The sequence below is a fragment of the Buceros rhinoceros genome, unplaced genomic scaffold, assembly GCF_000710305.1.
Source record: "Buceros rhinoceros silvestris isolate BGI_N320 unplaced genomic scaffold, ASM71030v1 scaffold12752, whole genome shotgun sequence".
In the NCBI taxonomy this organism is placed as follows: Eukaryota; Metazoa; Chordata; class Aves; order Bucerotiformes; family Bucerotidae; genus Buceros; species Buceros rhinoceros.
In genome coordinates this window covers 74,647-89,442 of record NW_010398423.1, presented here as the reverse complement: position 1 = coordinate 89,442, position 14,796 = coordinate 74,647, and the positions used below count along the sequence as shown (strand labels likewise).

The window sequence follows — 14,796 nt, the reverse complement described above, 5'->3', positions numbered from 1 at the left end:
AGTCAGACACAGTACAGAAAATTTCCCCTATGAGTCACCGATTTATATTGGTATTAATTATTTTACCTGTAATAAACACGCAATGCCTGGATTTCTTCTTCTAATTTTTTGCACCGTTGAAGAGCAGCCTCTTTTTCTTGTCGCAAGGCTACCAGCTCTGCCTGTGAAACGATAAACGAACAATAAACAACATATTCAGAGCATCCACGTTGCTTTGAAAACACAACGATCCTTTGTGTGCTCACTTCAGCCCTGCTTTATCATAATTACATATATAAAATTGTACTGTGTTGTAACACTGCCTACTTAATTCTTATGAAAAATGCTTTCTTGTTCCAGCATTGTAAATGTTCCTAGGTTTTTTTTTTTCACAGCAGGATGATGTTTTGAATGTCTCCCTCATGTATATGGTAAACTTTCTGGCTATGGTTAGACCTCTTCAGCTCGGCCAAGTGTTTATCAGCAAACAGACCCCATACTGATATAACGCACCTGTAGTGCAAAACTGTTGACCAACACATGGAGTGGAGCGAGGCACTCAGCCGCCAGCTACTGACGGCTGACTCTTGGTCTGCACGTGGCTCTCTGGCTGTTAAGCACAGCTCCTGTGGCGGGAGCACTGGCTGACATTCCTGACAGGACTGCTGCCGGATAACCCGCACCCTGAGCCGTGGCAGGTGACGAGCCAGCGAGGGCTGTGGAGCCCTGCTCTGGGGTCTGGGTGCATTCTCACCCAGGATCTGGTTTATTGTGGAATCCCTGAGCAATCGCTGTCGTCTCCCACCTGTGAATCCTGCCGGATGTCTCCTGTCTCGTTGTTTATTCACACCGTGCTGCAAAGGGCTTGTGACTCACAGCCATTATGGAAATTGCAGCATGTGGCTTGTAAGCCAGGAAGGTAGCCAGCCCCGACACGGCCTTACGGTTAAAGAGGAGGTAGAAATACGTACTCGTGTAAGTACTCATTTAATATGGCTCTATAGCTTAATCACCATTAATTTAAAAATGCCCAGCTTCAATAGCACTGCAGGACTCCCTTGAGGGCCAGGTACCATATAAATTACCTTAAAAACAGCAGATGATTAATTGTTGTAACAACAAATAAGACCGGGCTCGCACAGCGATTCTTTGACACATGAGCCTGAGCATTGGGCTCCTTTCCAATGTTTTTAATTCATGTTGTAAATTATTAATTGTACAAATTGTAGAGCCCCAAACCAAAAGGCACATGTGTGAGAAACAGTGTGGATTCTGCCAACTCTTCAGGACAGCGTGGCGGAAAAGTTCCTTGGTAAATTAAAAACCTGTTACATGGGTTACGAACACATGAAGGGAAATTCAAAGAGTTCAGCCTCCAGCTTTGCCAAGCTCACTGTATAACCATGTACACCTCAAAATCTCTCTCCTAAACCAGGGCTCCCACTTGCTTCTGTTTCCTGTTTGTCTGTTAAGACTGTAAGTCTTCAAGGCAGGTGTTCTACTGTTTACTGTCAACTCCCCGTCATCTATGGGCAATTTATTCTGCTGGCTGATTAATCATGTCCTGGATACATGGCTGACTCCTGGAAAATTTTATCAAACGCTGCATTGCACAAATGTGGCTACATGACCAGTCTCTGCTCCGTGCTGCTCGGTGCGTCACGTCGCACCCAGGGTTTTGCATTGCCCGGGTGCAGGACTTACCGCTGTAATTGCTCCTGTAACAGACATTCATAAAATTTAAACAGGAAGTTCCTTGGAGAATAAAAACAAACTTCCTAAATATATGGAGGATTCCTTCACCTTTAAAAGCAGAAAGTGTTAATGTTTAAGCTTGAGTGACAGTGGTTTAGAGCTTCTGATACTGGAAACAATGGACTGGATGCTGGCAAGCCCTAACTCCTGCCAGCAAGAGGTTAAAATCCTCTGCAGGTGAGCCTCTTGCCCAGTGCTGCTTGCTGCCTTGCAAGCAGAACTCGCAGAACACACGGATGTTAGCCAAACCAAGCTATTTTCTGTAATTATACTGCTCTGTAGGTGAAACAACATTCTTAAAAACTGGGAAACACGCTTGAATCAAAGTAGGTGGTTTGTTCTAGAGGCCAATAATTAACATCCTTGCCAATTTTCAGTGTACTGTGAAGTGTGATTGAAATGGTAGACTGGAAGGAAATGTTTGCAGCTGACACACCTACTCACGGAGAGATTAACGGCTAGTCTCTGTGGAGAACTATCATAAAAAATACACCTCACGTTCCACTTGCTTTTCAGGACAAAAGTCAGAAGGCACTGGAGTCTGAAGACTCTTATTTACATCAGTTTTTATAGCAGAGAAAACCACACCAATTTGACTGGGTTTGCACCAATAAAAATAAACAGCAGAATCAGGTGCTTTGAATTTAAAAAAACCCACAGCTACAGGGAGCACAGAGTGGGGTTGAGACTTGGGAGCTGCATGAGATCGACAACAATTCAAGCACAGGATTTTTTGCGCACAGCATGAAGCCAGGTGACAAGATGACCCATCATTCACAGGCCTGAGGAGTGGTAGACACAAATAAATGGCTGAAATATCCTCCCAAATGACAGCTGTCTTCTCTAGGAGGAGGAAAGCAAAATAGTGCCCATCACAAAGTGAAATTCTTAACTAAAGTAATGGTGGCTGCACTACTATAAAACATTTGGACGACTCCTATGATGTATATTGAAATCCATCCATAGTGTGCATGGCAAAAATCCTCATGCTCACCTCTAGCAATAACAATAGCTGCTTGGGAGCTTTTTAGCAAAATATTATTCCTTTGGAAAATGACAAGCTGTGGAAATCAGGACTCTTCACAGAAATAGATCAGTTTTGAAGCAGTTGTTTCGGAAGGTAAAGGAGGAGCAACAAGAAGAAAACCTCTGGTGGAGGTTTTCCCTAAAAAGGTCAACTCAGAGCTGTGGTTGGTTACCACTTTGGCACAAGGGTTACCCTCAGTGAAGTTTCTGTTTAACCCTGAAAGGTTATTTATAACCTGAAAGGTTATATTTATAGAGAGCATAAATTTTTCCTTCCTCATATAGGCTAACCAACCTTTTCTGTAACCTCTCCATTCTCCTGAGGAATACAAACCCATCACTCAACAGTACTCTGAAAGGGTTAAACACAGGTTTGTTTTGCCCACAAGTTCCTATGCTTTCATATTTGGCTTAATGTGGATAGATCCTCCCCTCTTCTCTGTCCCCCATGCCACGTACCTGCAAAAGAGAATTCTTATTTCTACGTTTCTTCCATTTTGCATTTTAGCAAACATTTACTTGTTGAAAATGTAAGTTTTCTAATTATCTAAAAGCTAATTACTACCTATCAAACTTAACCAGATCTTGACTAAGAAAATCTCATTACTGATCCTTTTGCTGTTGCTTTTGTTTCAAAATATTTACATGAGCAACGCTACGTTTTCTTAACCCAAAGGCTAGAAAATACCAGACTTAAGCAAAGGAAAACAGAGGATAAAACTAGTTTTTATCTTTTCTTATGTCCTCCAGTGCAAACACAAGCACTCTCTAAATCGAAAGAGGTAAGAATACACAGCATCCTACTCTGTCGGGTTCTCTGTGGGTGACGGATAGCTTTTATAATTTTTTCAACATCCAGCAGAAGGAAAACAACATTCAATGAACTTGAGTAGCAAAGTTTCAGAGCCTTAACATTTAACTAATTTTTTTCCTCATGCATTTATAGAGAGCATACAGTATCTCTACCTATATATATTTATAGCCAACACATATTTTTCCTTCCTTACACAGGCTAAACAACCTTTTCTGTTCCATCTCCGTTCCCCTGATCAATTCAAACCCATTGCTCATCAGTACTCTGCGAGCAGTACGCCCTAACCCCAGGGGACACATCTTCCCTGATAACACCCCTGCATCTGTTTTGCTTACAGTCACCCTCTGGTATCTGTCTGTCTGTTCTCCTACCCACTGGTATTACGCAGCTGATGGTAGAAATTCTTATTCAACTGGAAACGATGATACTTCACGCTTGGTACCATTGAATTTCACCTCACCACTTTTATTTTTCCAGTTCTTGAGGCCATTCCAATCTTTCTGCAAGACGGCTTGAACTTACTTCTACCAATAATATCTCCATGTTGTATTATTAACATCTCTCAGCTCTGCGTCATCAAGCAATTTTGTCAGCACGCTGTTGCTCTTCATGCCAAAGGTTCTCCATGACAGCATTAAATAAAACTGGTTCAGCACCAATTGGTGAGAAACTGGAGAGAAATTCCACTAGTGAAATCCTTAGAGCTTAACGTTTCTCCTTTCAAAGCTGTTTGCTGTTGCCTTCCTGCTAACTAGTTCCTTATTGCCTTTGACTAATCCCTCATCTCCTTCATGGGTACATGACATTTTGCAGACAGCCATGAGCTCAATGTGCCCATCCTCCCAAACAAGAGATGATAGGCGAACCCAGCGAACAGCAAGCAGCATTTCCCACATTAAGCTTGTGCCTGCTTGTAAAATAACAATCTACACATTCTCCGCTGTAATTAATAATTTTCCATGTGGTACAACATATAAGCTTGTGTGTCAGCTCACACTTCACAAGTCTCCTTGTCTAAATAACCAGTTATCATACCAACGAAGAATTCTTGCATGATCTTATTTGGGTGAAAGTTGTACTTCGATTAACTGCTGACAGATCCATCTTTTAAAAACATTTTCCTCCAAAATTTACTCTGAAGCCTCACAATAAAGACTAACCAGTCTACAATTATCAAAATTACTTTTTTTGCCCTTCTAAATATAGATGCTGCCTCTGCTAATTTCCCATCATATTACACCATACATAGCCTAATAGGATTTAGTAAAGAACTTTACCCTCATTGCTGCAATGTTGGGCACCAGGTCTTTCAGAACTGGGGATGGAAACCATCCATTATCCCAACCTGAGCACGATGATCTGCGCAACAGCTACGACGTACCACATTTCCATACGTTCCCTTTTCTTTACCCCTGTCCTTATAGGTGACATCACCATTGCCCAAAGCTGAGAGAAAAAAAATAAAACTCACACACTTTCAGACCTAATCCGGATTATCTCGATCTCCAGACCATTCTCAGAGCAGTGGCACATTTCCTCTTTCCTTGTTCTCATCACAGTTGTTACACTATTTTTTGTTTTAATTTCCTTTCCAAGGGCCAATAGCCCTCTGGCAATTTTCATTCGTCTCTGTTTCCTAAGACAGAATTTTCTTGCTTAATAAGTGCTCTTCTTGTACAAGACTTATTCTTACTTTATTCTTATTGAGATTATAACTAACTTAGAACCAACACTCTTCCCACCTGAAGCATTTTCCTCCACCTTGGCTGAGACACCCGTTAACGCGTTAAGTACTCCTGAACTCAGTAACCACCACTAACAGCTTGCTTTCTCCTGACCCAAGATATTCCTATGGATTAGAAGAAGGCTGGGTGAGAAGTCTGAAGACTTCTGAAGGCATTTCTGCCATCATTTACACTTGGCACAGCTGTATAACAAGGAGAGATGGCAATAAGATGTCTTTCTGCTCCTTTGGTCTATGTTACCTGGAATCTGAAATGGAATCTGCCCACAAATGGGCAGCTGAGAACTGTCGCCATTTCTTGTGGGGCAGAAGCATGTTTCTGTTCGTATTAGGCTAGCTAGACAGTAAGAGGTCAGGCGTCTTCTCAAGGCAGCAGTAGGCAGGGAGGGGGAACAAAAGTTTCCTTCATTCTGAATTAGATTGAATAAGCAAGGAAAGAAGTCTGCAAAAAAATGTTTTAAAAACATTGAAGAAATATTTTTATCTTAAACTATTTTTCATGGTTTTACATTTTACGCATCATGACAATACGAGAAGTACCTATGGCATGACAGAGCAGGTCACGTTGTGACACATTACGGCATCCAGCTTCTAACCATTCTGTTGTTTTTACATTAGCAGCTGGTACTTAGTGCAGATTACAACAGCTCATCTTATTTTCTGTATCAGTGTCAACATATCAAACTGTTCCACCAACAACAGAAGCAGGTGACGCTTTGATCTAGAAAAGAATACAAGCACTTATTAATTAGGGATCAGAGGTTTTCAGGGTCAAGAAAGACTCCAGCTAACACGAGGGGACTGAAAATGCCCAGCACTGCAATAATGCACTAAGTGACCCCCTTGTTTTTTAAATCACAGCGCTATCGTGTCAAAACCGTTTCATTACAATACAAACAGGGGACACGTTGACCGAGAAAATGAGATAAAATGTTTCAACCTGCATTTAAGCATCAGCTGACCTCAACGATTTTAAAAATGAAAAGTGAAATTTAGAACTGTACTACAGTAGATGTTATAGATTACTGACACCATGAAATACGTAATTAACAATAAGTCCAAATTTATAGTGTAAAATTAAAACTTCATGTTGAATTCTTGAAGTTTGAAGAGTAGTTTCAAATATTTACTACATTACTCTTTTGGGAGACAAACTTAAGTTGGAAAAGTTTGAAGTTCTAACTGAAATAATTAGAAATTCATGAAAAGTTGTTTCTCAACAGATAATTTTCTAATAGAAATATTTTTCACTAAACCTGTCAACTTAGAGTAAATCAAGCAACTGTATTTCTGATCCTTGATGGATCTACACTGCTAGGGAGGATTGGTACAGCTAGAAAAACTACCCTGAAGAATGAGCTGAAGGTTGTGTAGCAGAGAGTTTCAGGGTGACAATGGTGGTGGGAACTCGTACAGCCTTTAAGCTACACCTTCTCCCACCACAGCCACACCCAGGTTGACATTCCCTCCAGACACAAAGGAATGGGATCTCAACAGCAAACATGACCTTTTTGAGTTTGCATTAGGATCAAACAATTAACCATATTAAGATTTTACTCCGCAATCTAATACTAACATTGGTCAAAATAAGTATCAGTTAATGAAACTTTTTTTTAAAAGAAACAGCATTGTTTCACTGGAACAATAACACCCTGTGGAAACACATTGGTTTAGACAGAAATATTTCTGAGGAACATCGGGCAGAGCTTCTGACAGAAGAGACAGCTCCTCCCCAGCCACCTGAGTGGGTTATTTGTTTTGGATGCAGAAATCTGTCATTGAGTCCCAGTCTCTCGTGTTAACTTCCTTGCTCTAAAGTCACGTGAATTATCCATGTTTCCAGTGACTTCTATTGGTCTACGTCCTCTCTCTGTGACTGGCACAAATATATTTTTATTAAATTGCTAAGTATGTGAAAAGCAGATTCAGACAGACAATGCATTGTGGGATAGGAGACTAACGCCACAGCCCAGCCATCAAGATATTTGAGAGTGCCCGGCTTGAATGAGGAAGTGGGAAAAGGCACATCAACACTGGCTTTTTAGCATGTATAGGTGCATCTTTTTCAGTTACTTCACAAAGAACATCTTAATGTTTTCCTCTTACTGGAATTAAAAATGGTAACCCCATAACCGCACTTTTATGACAAAATGGAATTATCATTTTCAAGAAGTGTTGTGCTGCAAGTCTACCTAATGCCACCTTTCCCAACTCCATCTTTCTGCTCTCCCTAATTCAATATTTTTAGGGAGCTTTCCAGAAGGCCTGTAAACGATGCTGCTACCTGAGGTCTAGACTTGTCTTCATCACATCAACAAATTCCACAGTAAGAACACATGACCCTGCTGTACGAATATTGCTTGTATGGTCATTCATCTGTGAGAGGCTGTGTTGTGACCGAGATAACAGCAACAGGCCACAACAAATACACACAGATTGATTTATTTCCTGGTTGCACAATCACCAAAAAGTTTTTTACTGCTCTGTCAAAGACGATGACAGGTTCCAGCAGCATTTTTGACCAGACTAAGTACGTATCTTCTTTTTATTATAAGGGCAAACTTAATATCTACTCTTTATTTTAAAGCAACACCAGCTGAACTATTACGCCCAATATGTGAACGTCTCATTCTCGTGCTGCATAGTCATATCACACTGGGAAGCACACCGCACCAGCAGTATTCCTCTTCTAACTTTGGATACATTGTTGATATGAAATTTCCTCATCATCTGCAGTATTATTTTTTAATACAGGTATGCTTGGAATATGGCATATTTCAATAGAGTACATTAAAATTGCAGGAAAAATGAGCTGTTCAAAGGACAATCCAAGGCATGTGATGAGTGTGAGAGACTGATATCTGGAACCATTTTATTGTAAAGAATGATTCATGGAGTGAGGAAGATTAATTTGGAATTCTGCCCCCGTGAGGTTGACCCCAAACCGTAATTGACTTCCCAGGGTCAAGTCCTCATTTATGGCTTGAGTAAACAGCTAAAAACCACAGAGATACCATCCTACATAGCTCCTCTGTGGATAACCACCTACAGATCCCGCAAAGCTTATTTCAGGCAAGACATAACCTTAGCGACAACAAAAAGAGTCCTGAAAACTTCAAGGGTGACAGCTGCAAAATACACATTCATAGCTGGATCGGGTTTTGCACTTAAACAATGTCATGTGCAGAGATGCTTTTAGTAGGAGGAATTTTATTAAGAGCACAAGCTGGAGGAACATTAGCAAGTAGTTAGGTCTCCATATATGGATAAGTAGATACTTTCTCACTACTAAACCATGATGCACACACCGAGAAAAGAAAATTGAAAGACAATCAAGAAGACTTTTTTGTAATAGAGAAACAAAAATCCATTTGCAACAGTTATTTTGCATAGTAGCTACAGCTTTAGGATCTATATGAAAATACCCACAGTAAGTTAATTCCTTTACTTCTCAGATTAAAGACTGCTTACAGCAGTGGGTGTGTGGAAAGGACACATTCCTCCATGTTCAGTATTTCAGGTTTGTCCTTGGTGGCATCACACACTTTATTTCTGATCTAAAAATCAGTTGGGAAAAATGCAATTTCAAATCAATTCTGGAAAGACATCAGCAAGACGGAAAAACTTAACATATCCGAAAACAAAATAAAGCACATTGTTTTGGGCATGGTGTATACTGTATCTCAGGATGCCTTTTGTGCCCCTTCACAGCTGCATAGGTAACTGGACTAGAAAACAGACACATCCCTTCAAAGGCAGAGCAGGTTATCAAATAGAAGCTTAAAAGAAAGAAGAAAAAAATCTCTCTGGTTTACTTTAATAACAGGGACGTTTCCCTCAGCTGTGTGACGGGACTTGCTTCACATGCACCACAAAGACTATCACGCTATAAACAATTTTTACCGGCAATCTCCTTGGAGGAAATTAAGAAGGAAATGACTGTGTAGACCTAGAGCGAGCTAAAGAAGCCTTCTAGGTGGAGTCTGAGACCTACTGGCAGATTACTCTGGGAAAGCTTCAAATGTCAGCACTCATGACAAAGCCGTTGTCCATGCAAATGACTTTGGCCACTTACAATATCAAGTCAGGATCTGCCACAAACATCAAGTCATCAGCACAGGATCCAAAAGGTGGTGTTGTAATGTTGTCTCAGAAGCTCTGCGGTAACAAAGACCCTATTCAATAAAATCAACATTCCCCTCAGCCCCAAAAGTGTCCTATCCAGTTTGGGGTGGAACTGAACTGGCAGGAGAACAGAAGAAAGTTCGTGTTACAGCCAGACGTGTTTTATCTGTGCTGCAGCCAGGAAATGTGCGTGCTTTTGGGGCTCTCTGCCTGGTACATTTTCAGGCTCTGCCAACAGACCCCAGGCTGACCACAGCAGTCACCTCCCTATTGCCAGAAGAACCAGCCAGAAACCATGCTCCAGACTTGAGATCTACCGGCATGACCTGCCTTGGGTGACCATGTCAAAAGCCTCTTCTGTCCACACTTAAAAGGAAGGGCTGATGACACCACACTGTCAAACAGAATAGGCCCTGGTACAGAATCTTGTTCAAAGGCGTTGTCTGGGGGATCGGGAAGAGAGTGATCAGGGAGTTTTCTAACAAAAAGTGTAGATGATTGCATGCCCCTGTGCAAGCCCATGCTCTGACCCTACTGTAGTTACTAGAGTAGGTACAGATAATTGGTGCTGTCAACTAGTATGGCTTAATAAACTTGACTGAGCTCAATAACCTGACATGAGTTTGACTGACAGTTTCCTTCTCTCACTCCCAGTAGGCTGGAAGGCACTCTGGACTGGCACCTACAGCTCCACCTCAAGGATGCAGGAGTACCCCTTGCTCAGGTAAATCTTTCTAACTGTACTTCACTACTCAACTCTAACCTTACTTCACTACCCAACTCAGTATCAGGCTCTTCCTTATAGCAAAGTCCTTGCCTTTCACCACTGACCAGCCCCTTCCACTGCTGTTCACACTTGGTTACCCTTTGGCTTCTCTCTTACGAGACATTCACACATTACAGTTCCTTACCCCTGATTGCAGCATGACACTAGTCCAACTGCAACACTTCATCCGATTGAGACACTGTGCAATGTTTTGTAAGTCTCTTTTCCATAAGAAAACACATACACTGAAATCATCCATGCTTAAAAACAGTGGCAGAAAAAAGCACACAAGACAGTAATTTGAGCAAAAAAAGAGTTAAGAATTTACTCTACAAAGCTTTTATCTGATGCTAAGTGATAATTAAACAAATTACAACCTTTCAGGCAATGAGACAGAATGACTCTTACCTCTTGACAGACAGTGCTTCTGCAGAAGGTAGCAGTGGCTAACCCCACGATCAAAATTAAACTACTCATCTTCCATAAAAGCCATAAGCCTGTACAGTATTCTAAAAATGAGTTGTCCCAATGACTTCAGTGGGATTGCTTTGGTCCATAACTCCTCCAAGATTTGAAAGGAAAGGCAGGGAAAAGCTTGAGTTAATATTTATTATTTCACTTTGTGGTCTTCATCTTAAGGAAAATGAACTATTAGCAGGTGTACCCAAATTTACCTGGTATTTTTGTACACACAAACTCAGAAACAAAGTGCTGAGTTCAACAGCACCTGTTACACTTCAGTAAAGACAAAAGCATTATTGAATAAATGTTCATCTGTTAGCAGAAAAATTAGAAATAAGAAAGAATCCACGAGTATATGCCCCACACCGGCATGTCCGGACCTTAACTACCAAGATATTCTCAAACCAACTTTGGATCTGGCAAGCCAGTTAATAGTACTTCTCCTCTGATATATGAAGTTCTCATCAGCCAATAGAGCAAGACAGTTTGGGCTCTTCCTCCAGCTGGTCCATTTTGGGAAGATGACCAAGCTGCTTGCCTGCTCCTGGTGCTGGCTGCAGGCTTCACCACCCTGAGCCACTCGTGCAGCTCGTACGACTGTGAATTTCTGAGACACTGCGGACAAGCTACAGTCATGTCTGCTGTGATGAAAGGACCCTCAACAGATAATTTAAACCAGTTTTGCTCTCAATCTGTTCAATTCTAGATGTGTAAAATGGACCAATCATACTGAGTCTGAACAGCTGGTGCCGACTTTGACCAGGACAACTCCCCAAATCTTGCTTTCTCCACAATCTTACTGCAATGTTTTCCACCCAGGTAGAACTCAGACTAACGATTTATAATTAAAGTAAAAGCAAATAGAGGTGTTTGTGAGAACATACATTTAAGACTTTATAGGAACCATCTGTCTGATGGAAAAAGTACAGGAGAGGATTCAATGGATGGCACCTCCTATTGCATCAGCAGGGGATGAAGACTTCCAGAGACTGGTCTGGACACTATACTCTTGGGTGACATCTGTTGATACAGGCGAGTTACTTTCATTCAGGACTCAAAAGTTTCTGGTTCTTTCTGCTAGAAATCTAATTTTATATGAGGTAATCTTATTTCCCTCTACTGTGTGCCTGTTCAGATTGTATGAGATCCTTGTCTTAGGTAAAAGCATTCTTTTCATTTCCCACCTGTTTTAGGGCGTAGTGGCAGAACACGTCTAAATTTCTGTTGCAACTCACTCAGACTCAACTACATTTCAACTGGAAAAAACGGAGGTTGCTGCATATCTGGTAATTCTTGTGATTTTCAGAGGAAGGAAGAGGAAGGAAAGGGAATTAGCAGAGGGATACGTTACCAACAGTAATTTTCTTTAAAATCACAACTTGCAGAATGAAACAAAAATAGCCCACTGAACAGAGAATAATTTTTGCCATCTACCAAATGCTTCAACAATTCTCCTCGGTACAATCTAATGCAGAAGGTGTATTTATTTCCTCTTTTTAGAGCAAGACAAAAGAAACCATTTTAATCCCCAAAGCTTGTTGTGTACAAAAATCACGTTCTGTTAAGCTTAAACAATAAACACTTCTCCAAGTTACTGTCTTATGGTTAGAATTTTAGTCAACACTTCTGTTTTTATTTGTTCAAAGCACATCTTACACTTTTTTACTGTCCCTATTATACATTTCTTCACTTGAACACTTGTTGAACTGAACTTGGCTTGCCAGAATATTTTTAATTACGCAATCTGTATTCTGTCAATGGCGAGCACTTGGGTAGAATTTCTTACAGACCTTTCAACATATCCAGCAGACGATTAAGAACTCAGTGTACAGAAACATTTGCCAGCCAAAACGTTAGTGAGGCAAGTTTAATCAAGTGATCTGGACTAACTTTTAGCAAAGAATCACAATTTTTTCATCGCCTGTTTACCACTTCAAAATACCACTTTAAATACTATTTCTTAGAAATTTTTATTGACTCAGCCGTTCACACAATCTGCAACACATGCCTGACTTGCATAATACTTCAGGCAACAGTTCCACTACTACTTGAACACTTTCTTTTCACAGGTAGCATAAAGAATGCCAAATTTGCCTCCAGCTTTTAAGAAAATTTGGTTTTGTAAGGAAAATCCTGACCCGTTGAAGCCAACAGAAGTTCACTGTTGACTTCCACGGGATTAACATTTCCCTCTATTTGTACACAGGCATTTTCTCTATTTAGTGATGACTATTCTAATTATACGTTTGCTGTACACAAGCATAACACACAGAATAAGTCTAATTATGAGAAATGTCTTTGTGTGTTTGCTGACTGATGCGATAAATGTAGATGTTTAGACAAGCTCTGTGCAGAACCCTCTCCAATTCTGTAATGACAAAATGGTGAGATATTTGTGCAGCCCAAGGTGCCACCTGGCACTTTTTAAAAAAACTGACCAACATCAGGAAAAAACACTGTGCAAGAAACTTTGTGAAGGATCTGACAGCAGTAATAAGATTCTTCAGATAACCACCACCTTCAGAACAGTGACACCTTCTTTGGGAGGGGGTGCAGGGCTATCAAACTCATACAGAAATGGGGAAACCCATTACTTTCTTTTGGAGGCTGCTGGATTGCGCACTGCTGCCCATTGTAGCTGTTGTACGAACCCCCACAAAATGCTTTTGATCCATTTTATCTTGCAATTTAGCAAAGAAATGTTGCAATAAGAAACACCAAAGATCTGAAAAACTTAAGCTCTGGATTACTTATTGTGTTCTCCTGCCATTCAATGCATCAGACAAAGGCAGTGGTGTTCAAAGTGGAAAAAAGAAACTGGTCACGGAAAGTGCAGAGCACCGAGTCAATAATATTCCTCCCCATCTCTCTCTCTCATAGGTTTGTTGTTAAACGAGTTGCAGCAATTAAAGCTTTTGTTAATTACCAGCTGTTGAAGCAGATGTGTTGACTGTCCTTATTAGCCAACAGCTGGGCCAGGAGAACAGTTGCTGCTCTCCAAAGCCACCAGGCAGCTGCTGTGCAGTAATTACCTCCTATTGATCGGACAGGTGATAAAAGGCAGCGAAAAGGTTCTGTGCCTCAATAACCAAGGCACTGCTCTTCAATACCGGGGAATTGCTGGTTCAGTTTAGAAAATGAGCAGCACAGCAAGTTGCTGCATCTGCTTCCTGTCTGCAGTGTCAAGGTCAAGCAACATGCAAATAATAGGAGAAAAAAAACCCCAGAACATTTTTTTTTCATCCTCTTAGTATATATTTCAACTGTCTTGCTCATCTTTAAGGAATGTTTTCTCTAGATGTCATTCGACATTAACTCAGTTTCCCCGTAGGCCTTTCCTCATATTCAATTTTACCATGAATGACTCTTTGGTCTGTGCAGATGGTTATTCCTATCTGTTGGGAAATTTTATGATACAATATGTAATAAGATACGATAAACAAATGATTGAAGGGGGGGCATCCCTCTAGAATGTCAGATTCTAGTTATGTTTATCTTGATCAATCACTTTGTGATGACTTTAACCATTTAAATGTAAAGTAATACTTGCATAAGACATCACTGTAACAGGGGAAAAAAACCTCCATGCTTTTCTAGTATTGATACACACCAAAGGTTACAAATACTTTTAGAAGCACAGGGCCAGCATATCCCCGAGCATAACTGCTAATATCTAAATGGAATATATCAACAGAGGTAGTGGGATGATTTGAATTTACTTTTGCTCCTGCTTTGATTTATATTTTCTCATCTCCGTACCTTATTAAAGTGCATTAAAAGCAAAGCAGAGATTTTAAACCATTTCTATTAGCTGCTCAGTTCATCTCAAGCCAACAAAAGACGTGTCTACAAGAATCTACAACCATGCCTATTCACTAATTAGCCTGCACTTAAAGACACTGCCTTGCTGAAAACAAGGATTAAGGCTGGTTGAATACTCTCCCTTTCATAGACCTCCTTTATGTCTCTGTTGGGTCATCATAAGCAGCTTGTTCTCTGAGCTTTAAGTAGGGAAGCTTGACAATCAGATCTGGGCTCATCAGTACACACTGGGGCAATTAACAGGAGCCACCAACATTTTAAGGGACATGTAAAGAAATCAACTGGCCCAAAAGTTTCAGCAGG

General features: G+C 40.7%; 1 protein-coding gene across 1 annotated transcript in view; it reads right to left on the bottom strand.

The window, feature by feature from the left end:
• MIPOL1 (mirror-image polydactyly 1) overlaps positions 1–14,796 on the bottom strand; it is a gene marked incomplete at its 5' end in the record, with an annotated part of 132,295 nt that overhangs the window by 46,965 nt on the left and 70,534 nt on the right. The window contains one exon of the mRNA XM_010131096.1: positions 67–161. Coding sequence (XP_010129398.1) covers positions 67–161 — 95 coding nt within the window. The remainder of the gene's footprint in view (positions 1–66; positions 162–14,796) is intronic.